Source organism: Oncorhynchus nerka, linkage group LG9b (genome assembly GCF_034236695.1).
Source record: "Oncorhynchus nerka isolate Pitt River linkage group LG9b, Oner_Uvic_2.0, whole genome shotgun sequence".
Lineage (NCBI taxonomy): Eukaryota > Metazoa > Chordata > Actinopteri > Salmoniformes > Salmonidae > Oncorhynchus > Oncorhynchus nerka.
This window is the reverse complement of record NC_088424.1, coordinates 30,833,212-30,856,516: the sequence shown is the minus strand read 5'-3', so window position 1 is coordinate 30,856,516 and position 23,305 is coordinate 30,833,212. Positions and strand designations below refer to the sequence as shown.

Genomic DNA, 23,305 nt, shown 5'->3' with positions numbered 1-23,305 from the left:
GAACTTCTTCCATTTTCTAACAATTGCGCCAACAGTTGTTGCCTTCTCACCAAGCTGTTTGCCTATTGTCCTGTAGCCCATCCCAGCCTTGTGCAGGTCTACAATTGAACTCTGATATCCTTACACAGCTCCCTGGTCTTGGCCATTGTGGAGAGGTTGGAGTCTGTTTGATTGAGTGTGTGGACAGGTGTATTTTATACAGGTAACGAGTTCAAACAGGTGCAGTTAATACAGGTAATGAGTGGAGAACAGGAGGGCTTCTTAAAGAAAAACTAACAGGTCTGTGAGAGCCAGAATTCTAACTGGTTGGTAGGTGATCAAATACTTATGTCATGCAATAAAATGAAAATTAATTACTTAAAAATCATACAATGTGATTTTCTGGATTTTTGTTTTAGATTCCTCTCCCACAGTTGAAGTGTACCTATGATAAAAAATTACAGACCTCTACATGCTTTGTAAGTAGGAAAACCTGCAAAATCGGCAGTGTATCAAATACTTGTTCTCCCCACTGTATATGCTGCTTTAGTGAGTGTTGTTGTGTAATCTCAGCAACGCAGAACCAAATCTCTATGTTTCGACTATAGTTGTTATGCAGAGGATCCCTGGTTCGAGCCCAAAGTAAAGTAAATAGAATGTGTTCACACATTTAACTCTGCTTTATATGATCCCTTTGTGGTCTTTAGTGTGTGATGGATGGCGCTTGGGAAACCAGAAGTTATGCATCTATTCTGTTTTTACATTTTTAACTTAAGCTTTATTTAACTGGGCAAGTCAGTTAAGAACAAATTCTTATTTACAATGACGGCCCACCGTAGAACAGTGACGAAGCATGTGACAAATAAAATGCGATATTCCTGCCTTGTTCAGGGGCAGAATGACAGATTTTGACCTTGTCAGCTCGGGGATTCGATCCAGAAACCTTTCGGTTACTGTCCCGACGCTCTAACCACTAGGCTACCTGCCGCCCCTGTTACCTAGTGACTTTACATAACTACCTCGGTTACCTCGTACCCCTGCACATCGACTCGGTATTGTTACTCCCTGTATATAGCCATGTTATTTTTACTCTTTAGTGTAATTCGTTTTTCACTGTGTATTTATTTGTGCCACAATTTCTATTTGAAAAACATCTTCTAAATCTTTAATTCTGCATTGTTGGAAAAGGACCTCTAAGTAAGCATTTCACTGTCCGTCTACACCTGTTGTTTACGAAGCATGTGACAAATAGAATTTGATGTTCCCCTGGTTCACATTGTCAGTCACAACAACCTGTCAGACCAGCTCAAGGGACAGACAGACTGAACCTGTTTCCTCCAGATCTCCTCAGGCAGCTTCTACTACTCTGTAAAGAATCATCACGTCTTCCTCTGTATCTTCAATAGTGTCTCACTGCATTGACTTAGTCAAACACGTTTTTGTAATCGTAGATTAGAGCACGGGTTTTCAAACTTTTCTTGCCCAGTGACCCCTGCTCAGGAAAACCTGGGACTCCCATCATATGTTAGCAAAAAATTATATTTATCACATCTCGTCTTATCAGGTGAATGATAATGGCAAGTAGAAGTAGTCAACAGTTTAAAATTAATAGATTTTTTCATTGGAAGAGGAAGTGTAAACTCTAACATACCATTTATCTTATCTATCTTGGCAGTGTAGAGAAAATGTTGCTGTTGTAAAGCTTATTAAAAAATATATATTGTTCAATATCCTTTCTGCATGCACTCTATCTGGTTTTGGTCATTTAACTTGAGACTGAAACAGTTTTTCCATCCCGCCTATACAGAAAACAAACCCTGTAGTTAGCTCCAATGACTGTAATTTCTTCCATATTAAAGGCGTAGTTCGTGATTTTGGCCATGAAGCCATTTATCTACTTCCCCAGAGTCAGATGAACCGGAACAGCTAGCATGCTAGCAGTTCCTGTAAACTTCCAGTCATTGCACTGACGCTAGTTAGTTTGGGCTTTTGAAACTACCTCTAACTTCCTTCTTACTGGAGGCAGAGACATGAAAATGGTACCCACAATGCTATTCTGTTGCAGCTAGTGATATTCCTCAAATAATTGTCGTTCACATGAAAAGTATTTTTTTTTAAATTAAAATAAATAATAATAATTTGCGGACCAACTGCAGTACCCCAGTTTGAAAACCCCTGGATTAGACCATTATAATCCTTTTATCGTAGGTGTTTGTTGGAGTAGCTCGCGGAAAGGCTTAATAGCTGTTGTTGCATACACACATGCATCAACAACACTTGGAGGATCCTGAGAAGTTTGTTGATTCGTGCCAAGAATGGGAGTTATCATGCAAAATGGCTCCGGCTTTCATTTCCAGGAATTCCTTAAATAATCCTTGTTATCTGACTGGAAAACCTGTCTAAACTTCAGAAGATGCAGTATTTATGGATCGATTAACATTAATGCTGCCACTATTCTTCCTAGCGACAGGGTGATGAGTGGAATAGATAATAGACCCCATGAATAACGTGTGCGTGTGTGTGTGAATATTAACTCCAACATTTCTGCAGAGATGACATGGCGCAGAGTCGCTAGGCTTTGTTTAACTAGCCTGAATAGCAGTGGAAAGAGTCTGAGCCAAGATAAATTCAGCCAGCCAGCTCAGAGCTCACTGCGACTCATGAGTAAGCACTAGCATTGTAGGGATCGAGTTCCCATTGTAGATTGAATCCAGATCAGCTATTTAATGCATCTGAATGAGCCAAATGATGACTGTGCACACTTACAAACAAATATACTAAACATGTGTGATACCTAAGAGAAGCCAAAGAGAAACAGAGTGGGAGTCCTTCGTTGTGTTGGGTATGCCAATATGAATTTGAGCAGAGACTGCATGATGATTAGCACTAGCCATGTATGTGGGCTTGGTAGCTTAGATTTGTCCTGTCTACACTGAGTGTACAAAACATTAGGAACACCTTCCTAATATTGGGTTGCACCCCTTTTGCCCTCAGAACAGCCTCAGTTCGCCGGGGCATGGACTCTCCTAGGTGTCAAACGTTCCACAGGGATGCTGGCCCATGTTGACTCTAATGCGTCCCACAGTTTTCAAGTTGGCTGGATGTCCTTTGGGTGGTAGACCATTCTTGAAACACACGGAAAACTGTTGAGCGTGAAAAACCCAGCAGCGTTTCAGTTCTTGACACACTCAAACTGGTACACCTGGCACCTACTACCATACCCTGTTCAAAAGCACTTAAATATTTTGTCTTTCCCATTTAGCCTCTGAATGGCACATACACAATCCATGTCTCAATTTTCTCACGGCTTAAAAATCCTTCTTTAACCCCTCTTCTTCCCATCACTGATTTTAAGTGGATTTAACAAGTGACATCAATAAGGGATCATAGCTTTCACCTGGATTCACCTGGTCAGTCTGTCATGGAATTCCTAATGTTTTGTACACTCAGTGTAGATCAAGGCAGCAATATTTTGACAACGGGCATATTTGTTCTGGCCACCTCACCAACTTTTTTTTTATATGAGTGGGCCTACTAATTCTAAATGTTCCTTGTGAAATTCAAGTTGACGCTCTGATGTTCTCATCTACTTTCCTGGATCATCATCTCCTCACTCTTCATCCACAGTGTGCCAGGGCGTCACTAACCGGTTCAGCCTGCTTGGGTCAAAAGAGGACCACTACCTAAACATGGTCAAGACCTACAGCAACTGCACCGTGGTCCTGGAGAACCTGGAGGTCACATACATGGAGGACGACCATGATCTGTCTTTCCTCAGGGTAAGATGAAGGAATGCTAGCCTGGTACCATGATCTGTCTTTCCTCGGGGTAAGATGAAGGAATGCTAGCCTGGTACCATGATCTGTCTTTCCTCGGGGTAAGATGAAGGAATGCTAGCCTGGTACCATGATCTGTCTTTCCTCAGGGTAAGATGAAGGAATGCTAGCCTGGTACCATGATCTGTCTTTCCTCAGGGTAAGATGAAGGAATGCTAGCCTGGTACCATGATCTGTCTTTCCTCAGGGTAAGATGAAGGAATGCTAGCCTGGTACCAGATCTGTCTTTCCTCAGGGTAAGATGAAGGAATGCTAGCCTGGTACCATGATCTGTCTTTCCTCAGGGTAAGATGAAGGAATGCTAGCCTGGTACCAGATCTGTCTTTCCTCAGGGTAAGATGAAGGAATGCTAGCCTGGTACCAGATCTGTTTGTGCGGTCTTGTCAAGTCCTATGGACAATGACCATAAGAGATACCAGGCTACAGGTCAGGAACACATTTGTCTGGAGAAAGCAATACTGGATGATAAAAACATGTACATAACAGCTGCTTAAAACACCTTACAAGCTTGCTTTAACCTACAGACATTAGTGATGCACCGCTATTTCATTTTTGGCTGATACCGATATCCGATATTTTCCTTGCCAATAAATAAATAAAACGAAACTGATAACCGATATTAAACATTTTTGCGGCCTTTTAAGCATTCTAGTACAGTTAAATAGTTAATACACACACACATGGACACAGCGGTCTAAGGCACTGCATCTCAGTGAAAGAGGCGTCACTGCAGTCCCTGGTTCGAATCCAGGCTGTATCACATTGGCCGTGATTGGGAGTCCCATAGGGCGGTGCACACTTTGCCCAGTGTCGTCCGGGTATGGCTGGAGTAGGTCGTCATTATAAATAACGCTTGCCTAGTTAAAGGTTACACACCACACTGACCAAAAAGTTATTTTGTTGGCATTTACGTACGTCCCCATTACCAGTAAAACATAATTAAAACCTATTTCTTTCACTTACTTGCTGTGCTGTTTCGTTGTTCATTTGTTCGTTTCATTCTCAACCAGGATTTCATCATACATGTCAAGCAGTGAAGTTTCATCTCTGTCTGTCCATGGCTTCTTTTCCTCTGTGTGCACTGTCACTGTGTCTGTTTCCATCTGGTCCAGCTGTGTATGTATCAGTTCACATAAACCCTGTTTCTTGTTTGCATCTAAGTAGCGGTCCTTGTACATAGCATCCAGCATGGTGGTGACACAGTAGAGAGGCTCAGATAGAGTGCCACCGAATCACCGAAGCAAAATTTTATGTGGCGTCATTACGTTACATTACATTACATTACCTATGTTATTTAGGTATGCAGGATATATCTAGCTATGAGGATATAGACAGGCTGATGTGAAAACCAGCAGGACTGAAGCTGGACCCTGTAGGTGTAGAGTTGTTCACCACTGGCATAGTGTGTGAAGTCCAGTTAAACATTTCCTTGTTTGCCTCCAGTCCATCCAGGAGGTGGGTGGCTACGTTCTGATCGCCCTCAACACAGCCAACACGATTCCCCTGGACAACCTGCGCATCATCCGAGGCCACACTCTCTATGACAGTGGCTTTGCCCTGGCTGTGGTGCTGAACTATAACAAGTCCATGCGAGCAGGCACCACTGAGCTGCCTCTGACCAGCCTCACAGGTCAGTCTATAGGCCTGTCCCTGCTCTGTCCAGGCAGGTCTATACCCAGCCTCAGAATGACTAGTCACTGTGGGAATTCTCACATACTAGGGCCAAACCAGGCAAACTCTAAGCCCTAGATATAAGCTATAAAATAGGGTTAGGGTTGAGGATTAGGGTTAAGCCGGGATGTGGACACAAAGTTATGGTTAGGGTTGAACCAGGATATGGATATGAAGCTGGGGTTAGGGTTGAACCAGGATATGGATATGAAGCTGGGGTTAGGGTTGAACCAGGATATGGATATGAAGCTGGGGTTAGGGTTGAACCAGGATATGGACATGAAGCTAGGGTTAGGGTTGAACCAGGATATGGATATGAAGCTGGGGTTAGGGTTGAACCAGGATATGGACATGAAGCTAGGGTTAGGGTTGAACCTGGATATGGACATGAAGCTAGGGTTAGGGTTGAACCAGGATGTGGTCACGAAGTTGAGGTTAGGGTTGAAGCTAGGATTAGGGTTGAACCAGGATGTGGACATGAGGGTTGAACCAGGATGTGGACATGAAGCTGAGGTTAGGCTTGAGGTTAGGGTTGAAGTTAGGCTTGCATCAGAATCTGAAGATTCAGTAGTTTGTTGTATTTCATCTACACAGCTTTATTACAATGATTAATTCACACCAATATTTAGCTTCCACCTGAAAATAAACAAGTCTCTCTCCAATTTCCAGAGATCCTGAAAGGAGGAGTGAAGTTCTCAGACAACCAGCTTTGTAACGTGGAGACCATCCAGTGGTTGGACATTGTAAACAGTAACAGCAAACCCAACATGCAGTTACCTGAACCCAGCAACAATCGGCTCTGTAAGGAGCTCCTGTTAGAACACAAACATTGCGTCACATAAATGTACCTACCATAATCCCATTGAAGGTTTTGTGTTTTTATACACCCTTGAGGCTAGACTGGTTCATGTTGTAAGATATTAACAGGAAGCTGCTTCAACAAGTTTGGCCAACAGTTTCGTAATGTTTCACTTGTCAAATATTCCAACTTTATTTGATTAAACATTAAAGTAATGGTTTGGAAGTTAAGCTTTTGCTAAACTTTTATTTGTGTCTATGTTTTTGTAGGTAAAAGATGTGATCCTGGATGCTTCAATGGTTCCTGTTGGGCCCCCGGCCCAGAACACTGCCAGACGTGTAAGTCTTTCAAGTTTAAACCATACACAACTGCAAAGTGCTACAGAGGGTAGTGCATATGGTCCATTACATCACTGGGGCTGAGCTCCCTGCCATCCAGGACCTCTATACCAGGCGGTGTCAGAGGAAGGCCAGAAAAATGTTCAAAGCCTCCAGCCACTCAAGTCATAGACTGTTCTCTCAGCTACCGCACGGCAAGCAGTACCGATGCACGAACTAAGGAACCAACAGCTTCTAACCCCAAAATAGTTTAGTTAAATAATTAACTAAATACCTACCCAGACTATTTTACATTTGAGTTGTTTAGCAGACGCTCTTATCCAGAGTGACTTACAGGAGCAATTAGGGTTAAATGCCTTGCTCAAGGGCACATTGACAGACTTTTTACCTAGTTGGCTCGGGGATTCAAACCAGAAATCTTTTGACCAATAACAAATGCTTCTGCTAATTATCTATCCTGTTGCCTAGTTACTTAATTCCTAGTTACTGTATATGTACATATTTATCTCAATTACCTCTTACTCCGGCACATGGACTCGGGACTGGTACCTCGTGTTTATAGCAAAGTTATAATTTTTCATTGTATATTTATTATTATTTTTACAGAATTATTATGTGTTTTACTTTTCTATTATTTTTCTATTTCTTTTCTCTTTGCATTGTTTGGAAGGGCCTTAACTCAGCATTTCACTGTTAGTCTACACCTGTTGTTTACCAAGCATGTGAAAAATAAAATTTGATTTGGCATTTCTAATCCCTTTATAGTGACGAAGCTGAACTGTGCCCAGCAGTGCTCTAAGAGGTGTAAGGGTCCGTCTCCCATCGACTGCTGCAACGAACACTGTGCTGCAGGCTGCACTGGACCCAGACCTACAGACTGTCTGGTGAGAGACCCTAACCATAACCCACCTTCACACTGTACTGGACCCAGACTGTCTGGTGAGAGACCCTAACCATAACCCACCTTCACACTGTACTGGACCCAGACTGTCTGGTGAGAGACCCTAACCATAACCCACCTTCACACTGTACTGGACCCAGACTGTCTGGTGAGAGATCCTAACCATAACCCACCTTCACACTGTACTGGACCCAGACTGTCTGGTGAGAGACCCTAACCATAACCCACCTTCACACTGTACTGGACCCAGACCTACAGAATGTCTGGTGAGAGACCCTAACCATAACCCACCTTCACACTGTACTGGACCCAGACCTACAGACTGTCTGGTGAGAGACCCTAACCATAACCCACCTTCACACTGTACTGGACCCAGACTGTCTGGTGAGAGACCCTAACCATAACCCACCTTCACACTGTACTGGACCCAGACTGTCTGGTGAGAGATCCTAACCATAACCCACCTTCACACTGTACTGGACCCAGACTGTCTGGTGAGAGATCCTAACCATAACCCACCTTCACACTGTACTGGACCCAGACTGTCTGGTGAGAGACCCTAACCATAACCCACCTTCACACTGTACTGGACCCAGACCTACAGACTGTCTGGTGAGAGACCCTAACCATAACCCACCTTCACACTGTACTGGACCCAGACTGTCTGGTGAGACACCCTAACCATAACCCACCTTCACACTGTACTGGACCCAGACTGTCTGGTGAGAGATCCTAACCATAACCCACCTTCACACTGTACTGGACCCAGACTGTCTGGTGAGAGACCCTAACCATAACCCACCTTCACACTGTACTGGACCCAGACTGTCTGGTGAGAGATCCTAACCATAACCCACCTTCACACTGTACTGGACCCAGACTGTCTGGTGAGAGACCCTAACCATAACCCACCTTCACACTGTACTGGACCCAGACCTACAGAATGTCTGGTGAGAGACCCTAACCATAACCCACCTTCACACTGTACTGGACCCAGACTGTCTGGTGAGAGATCCTAACCATAACCCACCTTCACACTGTACTGGACCCAGACTGTCTGGTGAGAGATCCTAACCATAACCCACCTTCACACTGTACTGGACCCAGACTGTCTGGTGAGAGACCCTAACCATAACCCACCTTCACACTGTACTGGCCCCAGACTGTCTGGTGAGAGACCCTAACCATAACCCACCTTCACACTGTACTGGACCCAGACCTACAGAATGTCTGGTGAGAGACCCTAACCATAACCCACCTTCACACTGTACTGGACCCAGACCTACAGACTGTCTGGTGAGAGACCCTAACCATAACCCACCTTCACACTGTACTGGACCCAGACTGTCTGGTGAGAGACCCTAACCATAACCCACCTTCACACTGTACTGGACCCAGACTGTCTGGTGAGAGACCCTAACCATAACCCACCTTCACACTGTACTGGACCCAGACTGTCTGGTGAGAGATCCTAACCATAACCCACCTTCACACTGTACTGGACCCAGACTGTCTGGTGAGAGACCCTAACCATAACCCACCTTCACACTGTACTGGACCCAGACCTACAGAATGTCTGGTGAGAGACCCTAACCATAACCCACCTTCACACTGTACTGGACCCAGACCTACAGACTGTCTGGTGAGAGACCCTAACCATAACCCACCTTCACACTGTACTGGACCCAGACTGTCTGGTGAGAGACCCTAACCATAACCCACCTTCACACTGTACTGGACCCAGACTGTCTGGTGAGAGATCCTAACCATAACCCACCTTCACACTGTACTGGACCCAGACTGTCTGGTGAGAGATCCTAACCATAACCCACCTTCACACTGTACTGGACCCAGACCTACAGACTGTCTGGTGAGAGACCCTAACCATAACCCACCTTCACACTGTACTGGACCCAGACTGTCTGGTGAGACACCCTAACCATAACCCACCTTCACACTGTACTGGACCCAGACTGTCTGGTGAGAGATCCTAACCATAACCCACCTTCACACTGTACTGGACCCAGACTGTCTGGTGAGAGACCCTAACCATAACCCACCTTCACACTGTACTGGACCCAGACTGTCTGGTGAGAGATCCTAACCATAACCCACCTTCACACTGTACTAGACCCAGACTGTCTGGTGAGAGACCCTAACCATAACCCACCTTCACACTGTACTGGACCCAGACTGTCTGGTGAGAGACCCTAACCATAACCCACCTTCACACTGTACTGGACCCAGACTGTCTGGTGAGAGACCCTAACCATAACCCACCTTCACACTGTACTGGACCCAGACTGTCTGGTGAGAGATCCTAACCATAACCCACCTTCACACTGTACTGGACCCAGACTGTCTGGTGAGAGACCCTAACCATAACCCACCTTCACACTGTACTGGACCCAGACTGTCTGGTGAGAGACCCTAACCATAACCCACCTTCACACTGTACTGGACCCAGACTGTCTGGTGAGAGATCCTAACCATAACCCACCTTCACACTGTACTGGACCCAGACTGTCTGGTGAGAGACCCTAACCATAACCCACCTTCACACTGTACTGGACCCAGACTGTCTGGTGAGAGATCCTAACCATAACCCACCTTCACACTGTACTGGACCCAGACTGTCTGGTGAGAGACCCTAACCATAACCCACCTTCACACTGTACTGGACCCAGACCTACAGAATGTCTGGTGAGAGACCCTAACCATAACCCACCTTCACACTGTACTGGACCCAGACTGTCTGGTGAGAGACCCTAACCATAACCCACCTTCACACTGTACTGGACCCAGACTGTCTGGTGAGAGACCCTAACCATAACCCACCTTCACACTGTACTGGACCCAGACTGTCTGGTGAGAGACCCTAACCATAACCCACCTTCACACTGTACTGGACCCAGACTGTCTGGTGAGAGACCCTAACCATAACCCACCTTCACACTGTACTGGACCCAGACTGTCTGGTGAGAGACCCTAACCATAACCCACCTTCACACTGTACTGGACCCAGCCTGTCTGGTGAGAGACCCTAACCATAACCCACCTTCACACTGTACTGGACCCAGACTGTCTGGTGAGAGACCCTAACCATAACCCACCTTCACACTGTACTGGACCCAGACTGTCTGGTGAGAGACCCTAACCATAACCCACCTTCACACTGTACTGGACCCAGACTGTCTGGTGAGAGACTGGCAGAAACACCAACTTCACACACTGTACTGGGGTCAGGATTATTACCTCACCATGTCATGTGATTATACCAGGAATAGAGAGACTGAAGCCACCTTCACATATTACTGGGGTCAGAGGTTATAGGGAGAGAGGTCATGAGTGGCTCCATAAGGGAGGACACTTGCATCTCTCACAAGCTATTATGTATTATTTCAAGTTATTTCTTAACCCAATAACAGTGTCGTCACTCAAGAGTCAAGGGTTTGAGGAAACAGACCCACATTGCATTTCACACATAATTATTTCTCTCTTATGAGGCTCCCTTGTAACTTACTGGCTCACGATCAACCATACACCGGGTGAGTGTTTTCTATCCACTTTATGATTGAAACCAAATTGTGTTGCAAATTGTGTTGCTCTTGCATCCAGTGACCACTGGTTAAACTCTGCTTTTTGACAGTGCCTTGAGAATCAGGCTGGGTCCCCAGCTGGGAGCTAAGCCAGTCACCTATTCCTCTCTGGCTAACCTAAGGCATGAAATAGAAATGCAGTGTTATCATCTGAGTATATATGGCTCTGTTATATGGTCCTAGTGCTCTCTGGGTTGGCTGGGTTGAATTGATGATTAGGCAGTACTTGACTTGGGTAGGAGCTCACAGGAGCTGAGTACCGGCACCTCAAATGTTCTACTGTTTGAGCTCCTGTTCCTCTTCGTAGAATATTAGCTCAAAAGTATTGCGGAGCTCCTGCACCTAAATATAAACAGTACCGGCACCCAAAATGAGTACCCAAACCTATTGTCCAAGTCAAGCACTGTGATTAGGCCATTTAAAACATTTTGCAATGGAAAGTGAAAACAAACATTTCCTATTGGACAAGTTCAGGTTGTCCCTCCCGGTGTCAGTCAGTTTTCTTCCGTTTGGTGCCTAATAAACACAACCCTCTTTGATGTCGTAGGCCTGCCGTGACTTCCAGGATGATGGGATGTGTAAAGACTCGTGTCCCCGCCTCCTGCTCTACGACCGCAACCTTCACCAATTGGTCAACAACCCAGACGGGAAGTACAACTTTGGGGCCACCTGCGTCAAGACTTGTCCTCGTAAGAAAACCCCCATGGCCCTCCGTGTCCCCTCCATGTCCCCCCATTACCTCCTCTGAGGCTGCAGTATAGGATAAATGATATAAGGATTGTTTAGAACATGGCTGCCCCATCCTGAACTGGAGGGCCGAAACACTTCTGGTTTTCATCCTCTCCTAATCACGGACTAATTCAGACCTGGGACCAGGGGAGAACGACTCCCCCGTCTCATTGAAGCCACAGAAGTTCAAAGCTGACTGTGGTACAGCAGGCATTGTTAGCAGAAAACAGGATCCCCATTATAGTGAATGGAAAATTGGCAATCTTCATGTAAATAAATCAAATATTAGAAGACAATCATGGTACCAATAGCTGCTTCTAATACACCAGATGTGTCTCCTTGAGCTTTACAATTACACACAAAATAAAGTTATACTGATCATCATTTAGTTACTAATGGCGGACTGCAGTACCCCGGTATGTCTTCAACTTGAGTTACTCAATTAGTGCAATTAACTACCAGGTAGAAACAAAAACCAGACGTGTTTTGGCCCTCCAGGACCAGGACTGGGAAGCCCTGGTTTATAAACTGTACACAGAGGAGGCTTCAACCAGGTCTACAGACAACACATACAGTACCAGTCAAACGTTTGGACACAAGTTTTTTTTTTTTCTTTTTTACTATTTTCTACATTATAGAATAATAGTGATGACATCAAAACTATGAAATCACACATTTGGAATCATGTAGTAACCAAAACAGTGTTAAACAAATCAAAATATATTTTATATTTGCAATTCTTCAAAGTATCTACCCTTTGCCTTGATGACAGCTTTGCACACTCTTGGCATTCTCTCAACCAGCTTCATGAGTCCATTTCAGACAACAGGTGTGCCTTATTTAAACCTTTGTGGAATTTCTGTCCTTCTTAATGCATTTCAGCCAATCAGTTGTGTTGTGACAAGGTATGGGTGGTATACAGAAGATAGCCCTATTTGGTACAAGTCCTTATTATGGCAAGAACAGCTCAAATAAGCAAAGAAAAATGACAGTCCATTACTTTAAGAAATGAAGGTCAGTCAATCTGGAACATTTCTAGAACTTTGAACGTTTCTTCAAGTGCAGTTGCAAAAAACAGTGGTGGAAAAAGTACTCAAATCTCATACTTGAGTACATGTAAAGATATCTGCATAGAAAATGACTCAAGTGAAAGTCACCCAGTAAAATACTAGTTGAGTAAAAGTCTAAAAGTATTTGGTTTTAAATATACTTAAGTATCAAAAGTAAATGTAGTTGCTAAAATATACTTACAGTTGAAGTCGGTAGTTTACATACACTTAGGTTGGAGTCATTCAAACTTGTTTTTCAACCACTCCACAAATTTCTTGTTAACAAACTATAGTTTTGGCAAGTCGGTTAGGACATCTACTTTGTGCATGACACAAGTCATTTTTCCAATAATTGTTTACAGACAGATTATTTCACGTATCATTCACTGTATCACAATTCCAGTGGGTCTGAAGTTTACATACACTAAGCTGACTGCTTTTAAACAGCTTGGAAAATTACAGAAAATTATGTCATGGCTTTAGCAGCTTCTGATAGGCTAATTGACATCATTTGAGTCAATTGGAGGTGTACCTGTGGATGTATTTCATCATGGGAACATCAAAAGAAATCAGCAAAAACATCAGAACAAACAATAGTACGCAAGTATAAACACCATGGGACCACGCAGCCGTCATACCTGGGATATGCTTAACACCCCGGCAGTCCTACAATCTAAGCTAGATGCCCTCAATCTCACACAAATCATCAAGGAACCCACCAGGTACAACCCTAACTCTGTAAGCAAGGGCACCCTCATAGACGTCATCCTGACCAACTGGCCCTCCAAATACACCTCCACTGTCTTCAACCAGGATCTCAGCGACCACTGCCTCATTGCCTGTATCCGCTACGGTGCCGCAGTCAAACGACCACCCCTCATCACTGTCAAACGCTCCCTAAAACACTTCTGTGAGCAGGCCTTTCTAATCGACCTGGCCCGGGTATCCTGGAAGGACATTGACCTCATCCCGTCAGTTGAGGATGCCTGGTCATTCTTTAAGAGTAACTTCCTCACCATATTAGATAAGCATGCTCCGTTCAAAAAATGCAGAACTAAGAACAGATACAGGCCTTGGTTCACTCCAGACCTGACTGCCCTCGACCAGCACAAAAACATCCTGTGGCGGACTGCAATAGCATCGAACAGTCCCCGCGATATGCAACTGTTCAGGGAAGTCAGGAACCAATACACGCAGTCAGTCAGGAAAGCTAAGGCCAGCTTCTTCAGGCAGAAGTTTGCATCCTGTAGCTCCAACTCCAAAAAGTTCTGGGACACTGTGAAGTCCATGGAGAACAAGAGCACCTCCTCCCAGCTGCCCACTGCACTGAGGCTAGGGAACACGGTCACCACCGACAAATCCATGATTATCGAAAACTTCAACAAGCATTTCTCAACGGCTGGCCATGCCTTCCGCCTGGCTACTCCTACCTCGGCCAACAGCTCCGGCCCCCGCAGCTCCTCGCCCAAGCCTCTCCAGGTTCTCCTTTACCCAAATCCAGATAGCAGATGTTCTGAAAGAGCTGCAAAACCTGGACCCGTATAAATCAGCTGGGCTTGACAATCTGGACCCTCTATTTCTGAAACTATCCGCCGCCATTGTCGCAACCCCTATTACCAGCCTGTTCAACCTCTCTTTCATATCGTCTGAGATCCCCAAGGATTGGAAAGCTGCCGCAGTCATCCCCCTCTTCAAAGGGGGAGACACCCTGGACCCAAACTGTTACAGACCTATATCCATTCTGCCCTGCCTATCTAAGGTCTTCGTAAGCCAAGTCAACAAACAGGTCACTGACCATCTCGAATCCCACCATACCTTCTCCGCTATGCAATCTGGTTTCCGAGCCGGTCACGGGTGCACCTCAGCCACACTCAAGGTACTAAACGACATCATAACCGCCATCGATAAAAGACAGTACTGTGCAGCCGTCTTCATCGACCTTGCCAAGGCTTTCGACTCTGTCAGTCACCATATTCTTATCGGCAGACTCAGTAGCCTCGGCTTTTCGGATGACTGCCTTGCCTGGTTCACCAATTACTTTGCAGACAGAGTTCAGTGTGTCAAATCGGAGGGCATGTTGTCCGGTCCTCTGGCAGTCTCTATGGGGGTGCCACAGGGTTCAATTCTCGGGCCGACTCTTTTCTCTGTGTATATCAATGATGTTGCTCTTGCTGCGGGCGATTCCCTGATCCACCTCTACGCAGACGACACCATTCTATACACTTTCGGCCCGTCATTGGACACTGTGCTATCTAACCTCCAATCGAGCTTCAATGCCATACAACACTCCTTCCGTGGCCTCCAACTGCTCTTAAACGCTAGTAAAACCAAATGCATGCTTTTCAACCGATCGCTGCCTGCACCCGCTTGCCCGACTAGCATCACCACACTGGATGGTTCCGACCTTGAATATGTGGACACCTATAAGTACCTAGGTGTCTGGCTAGACTGCAAACTCTCCTTCCAGACCCATATCAAACATCTCCAATCGAAAATCAAATCAAGAGTCGGCTTTCTATTCCGCAACAAAGCCTCCTTCACTCACGCTGCCAAGCTTACCCTAGTAAAACTGACTATCCTACCGATCCTCGACTTCGGCGATGTCATCTACAAAATGGCTTCCAACACTCTTCTCAGCAAACTGGATGCAGTTTATCACAGTGCCATCCGTTTTGTCACTAAAGCACCTTATACTACCCACCACTGCGACTTGTATGCTCTAGTCGGCTGGCCCTCGCTACATATTCGTCGCCAGACCCACTGGCTCCAGGTCATCTACAAGGCCATGCTAGGCAAAGCTCCGCCTTATCTCAGCTCACTGGTCACGATGGCAACACCCATCCGTAGCACGCGCTCCAGCAGGTGTATCTCATTGAGCATCCCCAAAGCCAACACCTCATTCGGCCGCCTTTCGTTCCAGTACTCTGCTGCCTGTGACTGAACGATTTGCAAAAATCGCTGAAGTTGGAGACTTTTATCTCCCTCACCAACTTCAAACATCAGCTATCTGAGCAGCTAACCGATCGCTGCAGCTGTACATAATCTATTGGTAAATAGCCCACCCATTTTCACCTACCTCATCCCCACAGTTTTTATTTATTTACCTTTCTGCTCTTTTGCACACAAATATCTCTACCTGTACATGATCATTTATCACTCCAGTGTTAATCTGCAATATTGTAATTATTTGCCTACCTCCTCATGCCTTTTGCACACATTGTATATAGACTCCCCTTTTTTTTCTCTACTGTGTTATTGACTTGTTAATTGTTTACTCCATGTGTAACTCTGTGTTGTCTGTTCACTCTGCTATGCTTTATCTTGGCCAGGTCGCAGTTGCAAACGAGAACCTGTTCTCAACTAGCCTACCTGGTTAAATAAAGGTGAAATAAATAAATAAAATTAAAATTAAAATAAAAAAAAATACCGCTCAGGAAGGAGACGCGTTCTGTCTCCTAGAGATGAACATACTTTGGTGTGAAAAGTGCAAATCAATCCCAGAACAACAGCAAAGGACCTTGTGAAGATGCTGGAGGAAACAGGTACAAAAGTATCTATATCCACAGTAAAATGAGTCCTATATCGACATAACCTGAAAGGACGCTAAGCAAGGAAGAAGCCACTGCTCCAAAACCGCCATAAAAAAGCCAGACTACGGTTTGCAACTGCAAATGGGGACAAAGATTGTACTTTTGGTCTGATGAAACAAAAATAGAACTGTTTGGCATCATGAGGAAGGAAAATTATGTGGATATATTGAAGCAACATCTCAAGACATCAGTCAGGAAGTTAAAGCTTGGTCACAAATGGGTCTTCCAAATGGACAATGACCCCAAGCATACTTCCATAGTTGTAGAAAAATGGCTTCTGAAAAAGCATGTGCGAGCAAGGAGGCCTACAAACCTGACAGTTACACCAGCTCGGTCAGGAGGAATGGGCCAAAATTCACTCAACTTATTGTGGGAAACATGTGGATGGCTACCTGAAACGTTTGACCCAAGTTAAACCATTTTAAAGGCAATGCTACCAAATGCTAATTGAGTGTATGGTAAACTTCTGACCCACTGGGAATGTGATAAAATAAATAAAAGCTGAAATAAATCATTATCTCAACCATTATTCTGACATTTCACATTCTTAAAATAAAGTGGTGATCCTAACTGACCTAAGACAGGGAATTCTTACTAGGATTAAATGTCAGGAATTGTGAAAAACTGAGTTTAAATGTATTTGGCTAAGGTGAATGTAAACTTCCGACTTCAACTGTAAGTATAAAAAGTAAAAGTAAGAATAAAAAAAAAATCCTTATTAATGAATAGCCAGGGTCACACTCCAACACTCAGACATAATTTAAAAACAAAGCATTTGTGTTTCTTGAGTCCGCCAGATCAGAGGCAGTAGGGATGACCAGTGTGGCAATTGGACCATTTTTTGTCCTGCTAAGCATTCGAAATGTAACAAGTACTTTTGGGTGTCAGTGAAAATGTATGGAGTAAAAAGTACATAATTTTCTTTAGGAATGTAGTGAAGTAAAAGTAGTCAAAATATAAATAGTACAGACCCTCCCAAAAAACGACTAAAGTAGTACTTTAAAGTATTTTTATTGAAGTACTTTACACCACTGGCAAACCCATTAAGCGCTATGATGAAACTGGCTCTCATGAGAACCCCACAGGAAAGGAAGACCCAGAATTCATTAGTTACTAGCCTCAGAAATTGCAGGCCAAATAATTGTTTCACAAAGTTCAAGTAACAGACATCTCAACATCAACTGTTCAGAGGAGACTGCGTTAATCAGGCCTTCATGGTCAAATTGCTGCAAAGAAACCACTACTAAAGGACAGCAATAAGAAAAAGAGACTTGCTTGGGCCAAGAAACCCGAGCAATGGACATTAGACTGGTGGAAATCTGTCCTTTGGTCTGATGAGTCCAAATGAGAGATTTTTGTTTCCAACCGCCGTGTCTTTGTGAGACGCAGAGTAGGTGAACGGATGATCTCCGCATGTGTGGTTCCAACTGTGAAGCATGGAGGAGGAGGTGTGATGGTGTGGGGGTGCTTTGCTGGTGACACTGTCAGGAAAAGCAGCCAACATGTGCTCAGCATATGTGGGAACTCCTTCAAGACTGTTGGAAAAGCAGTCCAAATGAAGCTGGCTGAGAGAATGCCAAGAGTGTGCAAAGCTGTCATCAACGCAATGAGTGGCTACTTTTAAGAATCTAAAAACTAAAATATATTTTCATTTGTTTAACACTAACTTCATAGTTTTGAATTGTTCACTTTTATTCTACAATGTAGAAAATAGTCTAAATAAAGAAAACCCTTGAATGAGTAGGTGTGTCTAAACTTTTGACTGGTACTGTATGAGTCTCAGTGATGTGAAATGTTCAGATCTGGTATTTTGAACAAGGGGCCACACGGTCCCTCTAGCCTGGTGTTCGTGTCAGTCAGTCTGTGTCAGACTCAGTTTAATCATAAACTGCATAAGCGAGGAAAGAAAATGTTGTAGTTTTAGGGTGTGCTAATGCAGCAGCCTCCACTTTTTGTTAGAATCAGCACTCAACCTCTGGCATGCCTAAAATACTGTCCTGCAGTATTGCATTATATAGGTTTATTATATATTTTCATAGTTTTATTCCTTTGAAGAAATTAGATTTTTTTTTTTTAAATTGTTTTTAATTTGACTTGATTTTAGAACCATATGTATATGATTAATGAGTGCTGATTGTGTACTCTCATTTTTATTAATTTTTTCCCTCCTCAGATAACTATGTGGTGACGGACCATGGAGCGTGCGTTCGGACATGCAGTGGTGACACATACGAGGTGGACGAGGGAGGGGTCAGGAAGTGCAAGAAGTGTGATGGACTGTGCCCCAAAGGTAGTTAATAATGCTACAGCTTCTACTATATATTCTGATGGCAGGGATTATAGCATTCACGATGATACTGCATGAATGTGCCTCTCTATAACATCAAGTTCACCCCAGTGTTATTCCCCAAAGATGCACTGCAGGGTTGTGTTCAATACCATTTTATTTCCAATAGAGGATTTTCCGATTTTGAATTTTACTTATTGAATAAAAATGTATTTTAACCTGATGTACTGCACTAGTCTTCTGTTTTTTGGGGGGCTTGTGATTTCTCAAACTAACTTTTCTGTGTGTCAAGAAATTAGTAGCTACGTTTGTTTTTATTAATATGTTACTAATTTTCACAGTTTGCAATGGACTTGGAATGGGAAAACTTGCCAATATTCTGTCAATTAATGCCACCAACATTGACACATTTAAAAACTGTACCAAAATCAACGGGAACATTGCTATTATCTACACATCTATCCATGGGTAAGTAGTGAGCACATTAAGGTCTTTTGAAATTGTAGAAACATCATAGATCATTTCTAACCTTTGTATTGTGAAATTCACAAATATGACAGATGCATGTCACAGTTGTTATTGCTATTCACAGGGACACGTTCACCAAAGCACCTAAGATGGATCCGGCCAAGCTAGAAGTTTTCAAGACAGTTAGAGAAATTACCGGTAAGAATAGAGCCATGGCAGTTCAAATCAGACAAAAGTGCACTTTTCACGATTATTACAAAAACATCTATTCATCTTCCAGGGTACTTGCTGATTCAGAACTGGCCTGAGAACATGACGTCCCTCAGTCCATTTGAGAACCTGGAGATCATCCGTGGACGGACCAAGCGGTAAGATCACTGTTCCTGGCCTCTCTCTAAACCTCAGCCTCTACTACAGTGTGCCACTGACCGTGAATGGGTTGATGTGACTCATTCAATATCCCTTTAACTCCTCTCTCTCTCTCCCTCTCTCTGTTCTCAGTGTTCTGTTGAGCTTGGCCATAACCCAGTTAACCATCACCCACCTGGGGCTGCGTAACCTGAAGGAGATCAGTGACGGAGACGTGGTCATTGCAAAAAACCCCAACCTCTGCTACACCAAGAATCACCACTGGAAGCAGTTGTTCAAGTCCGACACTCAGACCGCCCGGCTGGAGAACAACGCCGACGCAGCCGACTGCGGTAAATCATTCAGTCATTTTTTTTATGATTAACATTTTTATAGATTTTTGTGGTCACATAACAGAAAAAAAGCAAACACTAACAAACAGGAGATACACAACAAACACCAGGAGTCAACACCATAATATCAGCTCAAGCCCATGACAAATGAGTGATAACATGTTCGGGTCTTACTAAACGAATGGTTACACTGGGATATGAGTGGCTCCGGGATAATATTTACCCTCTATTGTTGTGGTAATAAAACTGTGATAGATACAGAATGCAATGATGATGGAGTGTTATTGTGGGAGAAAGGAAATTGACGCTAGCTTGTTGCTTGTGCAGGGTTGTGTGAAAAGAGAAAAGGGTTCAAAGTTATTTTGTATTGATATCAAATGTTATTTGTCAAATGCTCCGAATACAATAGGTGAAATTCTTACTTACAAGCACTTCACCAACAATGCAGTTCAAGAAATAGAGTTAAGAAAATATTTACTAAATCAAATAAAGTAATTTAAAAAAATAAAAGTAGCACAATAAAATAACAATACCGAGGCTATATACAGGGGGTTCCGGTACCGAGTCAATGTGCTGGGGTTAGTCGAGGAAGGTAGAGGTAAAGTGACTATGCATACCGTAGATAATAAACAGCGAGTAGCAGCAGTGTAAAATCAAAGGAGGGAGGGGAGGGGGTCAATGTAAATAGTCCAGGTGGCCATTTAATGAATTGTTCAGCAGTTTTATGGCTTGGGGGTAGAAGCTGTTAAGGAGCCTTTTGGACCGTGATGTGCGGTAGAAGAGAACAGTTAAGGCTTGGGTGACTGGAGTCTTTGACAATGTTTTGGGCCTATCTATAGTATGCGTCTGTATGTGTGTTTGCAGGGATGCAGAACAGCACGTGTGACAGGATGTGTACCAGAGATGGCTGCTGGGGTCCTGGACCCACCATGTGTTTCGCCTGTCAGGACTACAGCCGAGCAGGAAGCTGTGTCGACTCCTGCAACCTACTGGAGGGGTGAGAGGAGCCCCTATTTGTTCCCCATTGTAACCTACTGGAGTGGTGAGATAAGGAGCCATTGTAACCTACTGGAGGGGTGAGATAAGGAGCCATTGTAACCTACTGGAGGGGTGAGATAAGGAGCCATTGTAACCTACTGGAGGGGTGAGATAAGGAGCCATTGTAACCTACTGGAGGGGTGAGATAAGGAGCCATTGTAACCTACTGGAGGGGTGAGATAAGGAGCCATTGTAACCTACTGGAGGGGTGAGATAAGGAGCCATTGTAACCTACTGGAGGGGTGAGATAAGGAGCCATTGTAACCTACTGGAGGGGTGAGATAAGGAGCCATTGTAACCTACTGGAGGGGTGAGATAAGGAGCCATTGTAACCTACTGGAGGGGTGAGATAAGGAGCCATTGTAACCTACTGGAGTGGTGAGATAAGGAGCCATTGTAACCTACTGGAGTGGTGAGATAAGGAGCCATTGTAACCTACTGGAGGGGTGAGATAAGGAGCCATTGTAACCTACTGGAGGGGTGAGATAAGGAGCCATTGTAACCTACTGGAGGGGTGAGATAAGGAGCCATTGTAACCTACTGGAGGGGTGAGATAAGGAGCCATTGTAACCTACTGGAGGGGTGAGATAAGGAGCCATTGTAACCTACTGGAGGGGTGAGAGAGGAGCCATTGTAACCTACTGGAGGGATGAGAGAGGAGCCATTGTAACCTACTGGAGGGGTGAGAGAGGCGCCATTGTAACCTACTGGAGGGGTGAGATAGGAGTCATTGTAACCTACAGGAGGGGTGAGAGAGGATTCATTGTAACCTACTGGAGGGGTGAGAGAGGAGTCATTGTAACCTACTGGAGGGGTGAGAGAGGAGTCATTGTAACCTACTGGAGGGGTGAGAGAGGAGCCATTGTAACCTACTGGAGGGGTGAGAGAAGGAGCCATTGTAACCTACTGGAGGGGTGAGAGAGGAGCCATTGTAACCTACTGGAGGGGTGAGATAAGGAGCCATTGTAACCTACTGGAGGGGTGAGAGAAGGAGCCATTGTAACCTACTGGAGGGGTGAGAGAGGAGCCATTGTAACCTACTGGAGGGGTGAGAGAGGAGCCATTGTACCCTACTGGAGGGGTGAGAGAGGAGACATTGTAACCTACTGGAGGGGTGAGAGAGGAGCCATTGTAACCTACTGGAGGGGTGAGAGAGGAGCCATTGTAACCTACTGGAGGGGTGAGAGAGGAGCCATTGTAACCTACTGGAGGGGTGAGAGGAGACTGTAACCTGATTCTGTAGCTGAAGCAGGGAGGAAAAGTGAAAGTAACTTGTTGTATACTTGGCAAAGAAAAACGTGTATTTTGCAAGAAAATGTTGCATGAAACGATGTTGCATGGAATTTAACAGCAAAAACAGATGGAGTATATCTAAGGAAGGTAGTAAGACAGTACTTACAGTAGAATTGTTCACTTTTGGTAATGAAGAAAGTTCTCTCAGCTGGAATGAAATCACTTAACTTATAGCTGTTTAACTTTGGGAGTCCTCTCCTCTGTCAAACATTGAGCATCAACCTTGCTTACAATTTAACTACTGCTATGAGGAACGGGATCAAGTATTTCACTGCAAATGCAACCATCTGAAATTAAATGTTCAACCAATAGAAATATAGCCTGGTCCCAATCTTACCAACTCCTATGGGACAATGACTAGAGGAGTTGGCAAGATGGCACAAACCGATATGGGACCAGGCTAGTGGAAATATGCTTCATGCTATCATGTGTCCTAATTGTTGCAGGGAGCCACGGGAGACTGAAGTGAATAAGACGTGTGTGGAGTGTCACCTTGAGTGTCAGCTCCTCAACGGGACCCAGACCTGCTCTGGACCAGTATGTGTGTCTCTTATATATGCTACGTCAGTGCAGTCTCTGTAATATAATATACACTACCGTTCAAAAGTTTGGGGTCACAAAGAAATGTCCTTGTTTTTGAAAGAAAAGCACATTTTTTGTCCATTAAAATAACATCAAATTGATCAGAAATACAGTGTAGACATTATTAATGGTGTAAATGACTATTGTAGCTGGAAACGGAAGATTTTTTATGGAATATCTACATAGGCGTACAGGGGCCCATTATCAGCAACCATCACTCCTGTGTTCCAATGGCACGTTGTGATAGCTAATCCAAGTTTATAATTTTAAAAGACTAATGGATAATTTGAAAACCCTTTTGCAATTATGTTAGCACAGCTGAAAACGGTTGTGCTAATTAAAGAAGCAATAAAACTGGCCTTCTTTAGACTAGTTGAGTGTCTGGAGCATCAGCATTTGTGGGTTCGATTACAGGTTCAAAATGGCCAGAAACAATAACTTTCTT

General features: G+C 44.2%; 1 protein-coding gene across 2 annotated transcripts in view; it reads left to right on the top strand.

Annotated features, from left to right (window-relative positions):
• LOC115114592 (epidermal growth factor receptor-like) overlaps positions 1-23,305 on the top strand; it is a 90,653-nt gene that overhangs the window by 48,262 nt on the left and 19,086 nt on the right. The window contains exons 2-14 of one of the 2 annotated variants that reach the window (XM_029642974.2): positions 3,607-3,758; positions 5,259-5,445; positions 6,156-6,287; positions 6,555-6,623; positions 7,389-7,507; positions 11,671-11,812; positions 18,665-18,781; positions 19,120-19,246; positions 19,371-19,444; positions 19,527-19,614; positions 19,748-19,947; positions 20,812-20,944; positions 22,725-22,815. In XM_029642974.2, the coding sequence (XP_029498834.1) occupies positions 3,607-3,758; positions 5,259-5,445; positions 6,156-6,287; positions 6,555-6,623; positions 7,389-7,507; positions 11,671-11,812; positions 18,665-18,781; positions 19,120-19,246; positions 19,371-19,444; positions 19,527-19,614; positions 19,748-19,947; positions 20,812-20,944; positions 22,725-22,815 (1,631 nt within the window). Of the gene's footprint in view, positions 1-3,606; positions 3,759-5,258; positions 5,446-6,155; positions 6,288-6,554; positions 6,624-7,388; positions 7,508-9,373; positions 9,395-11,670; positions 11,813-18,664; positions 18,782-19,119; positions 19,247-19,370; positions 19,445-19,526; positions 19,615-19,747; positions 19,948-20,811; positions 20,945-22,724; positions 22,816-23,305 lie in introns of those variants that run through there. The other variant, XM_065013524.1, reaches the window with a different exon arrangement.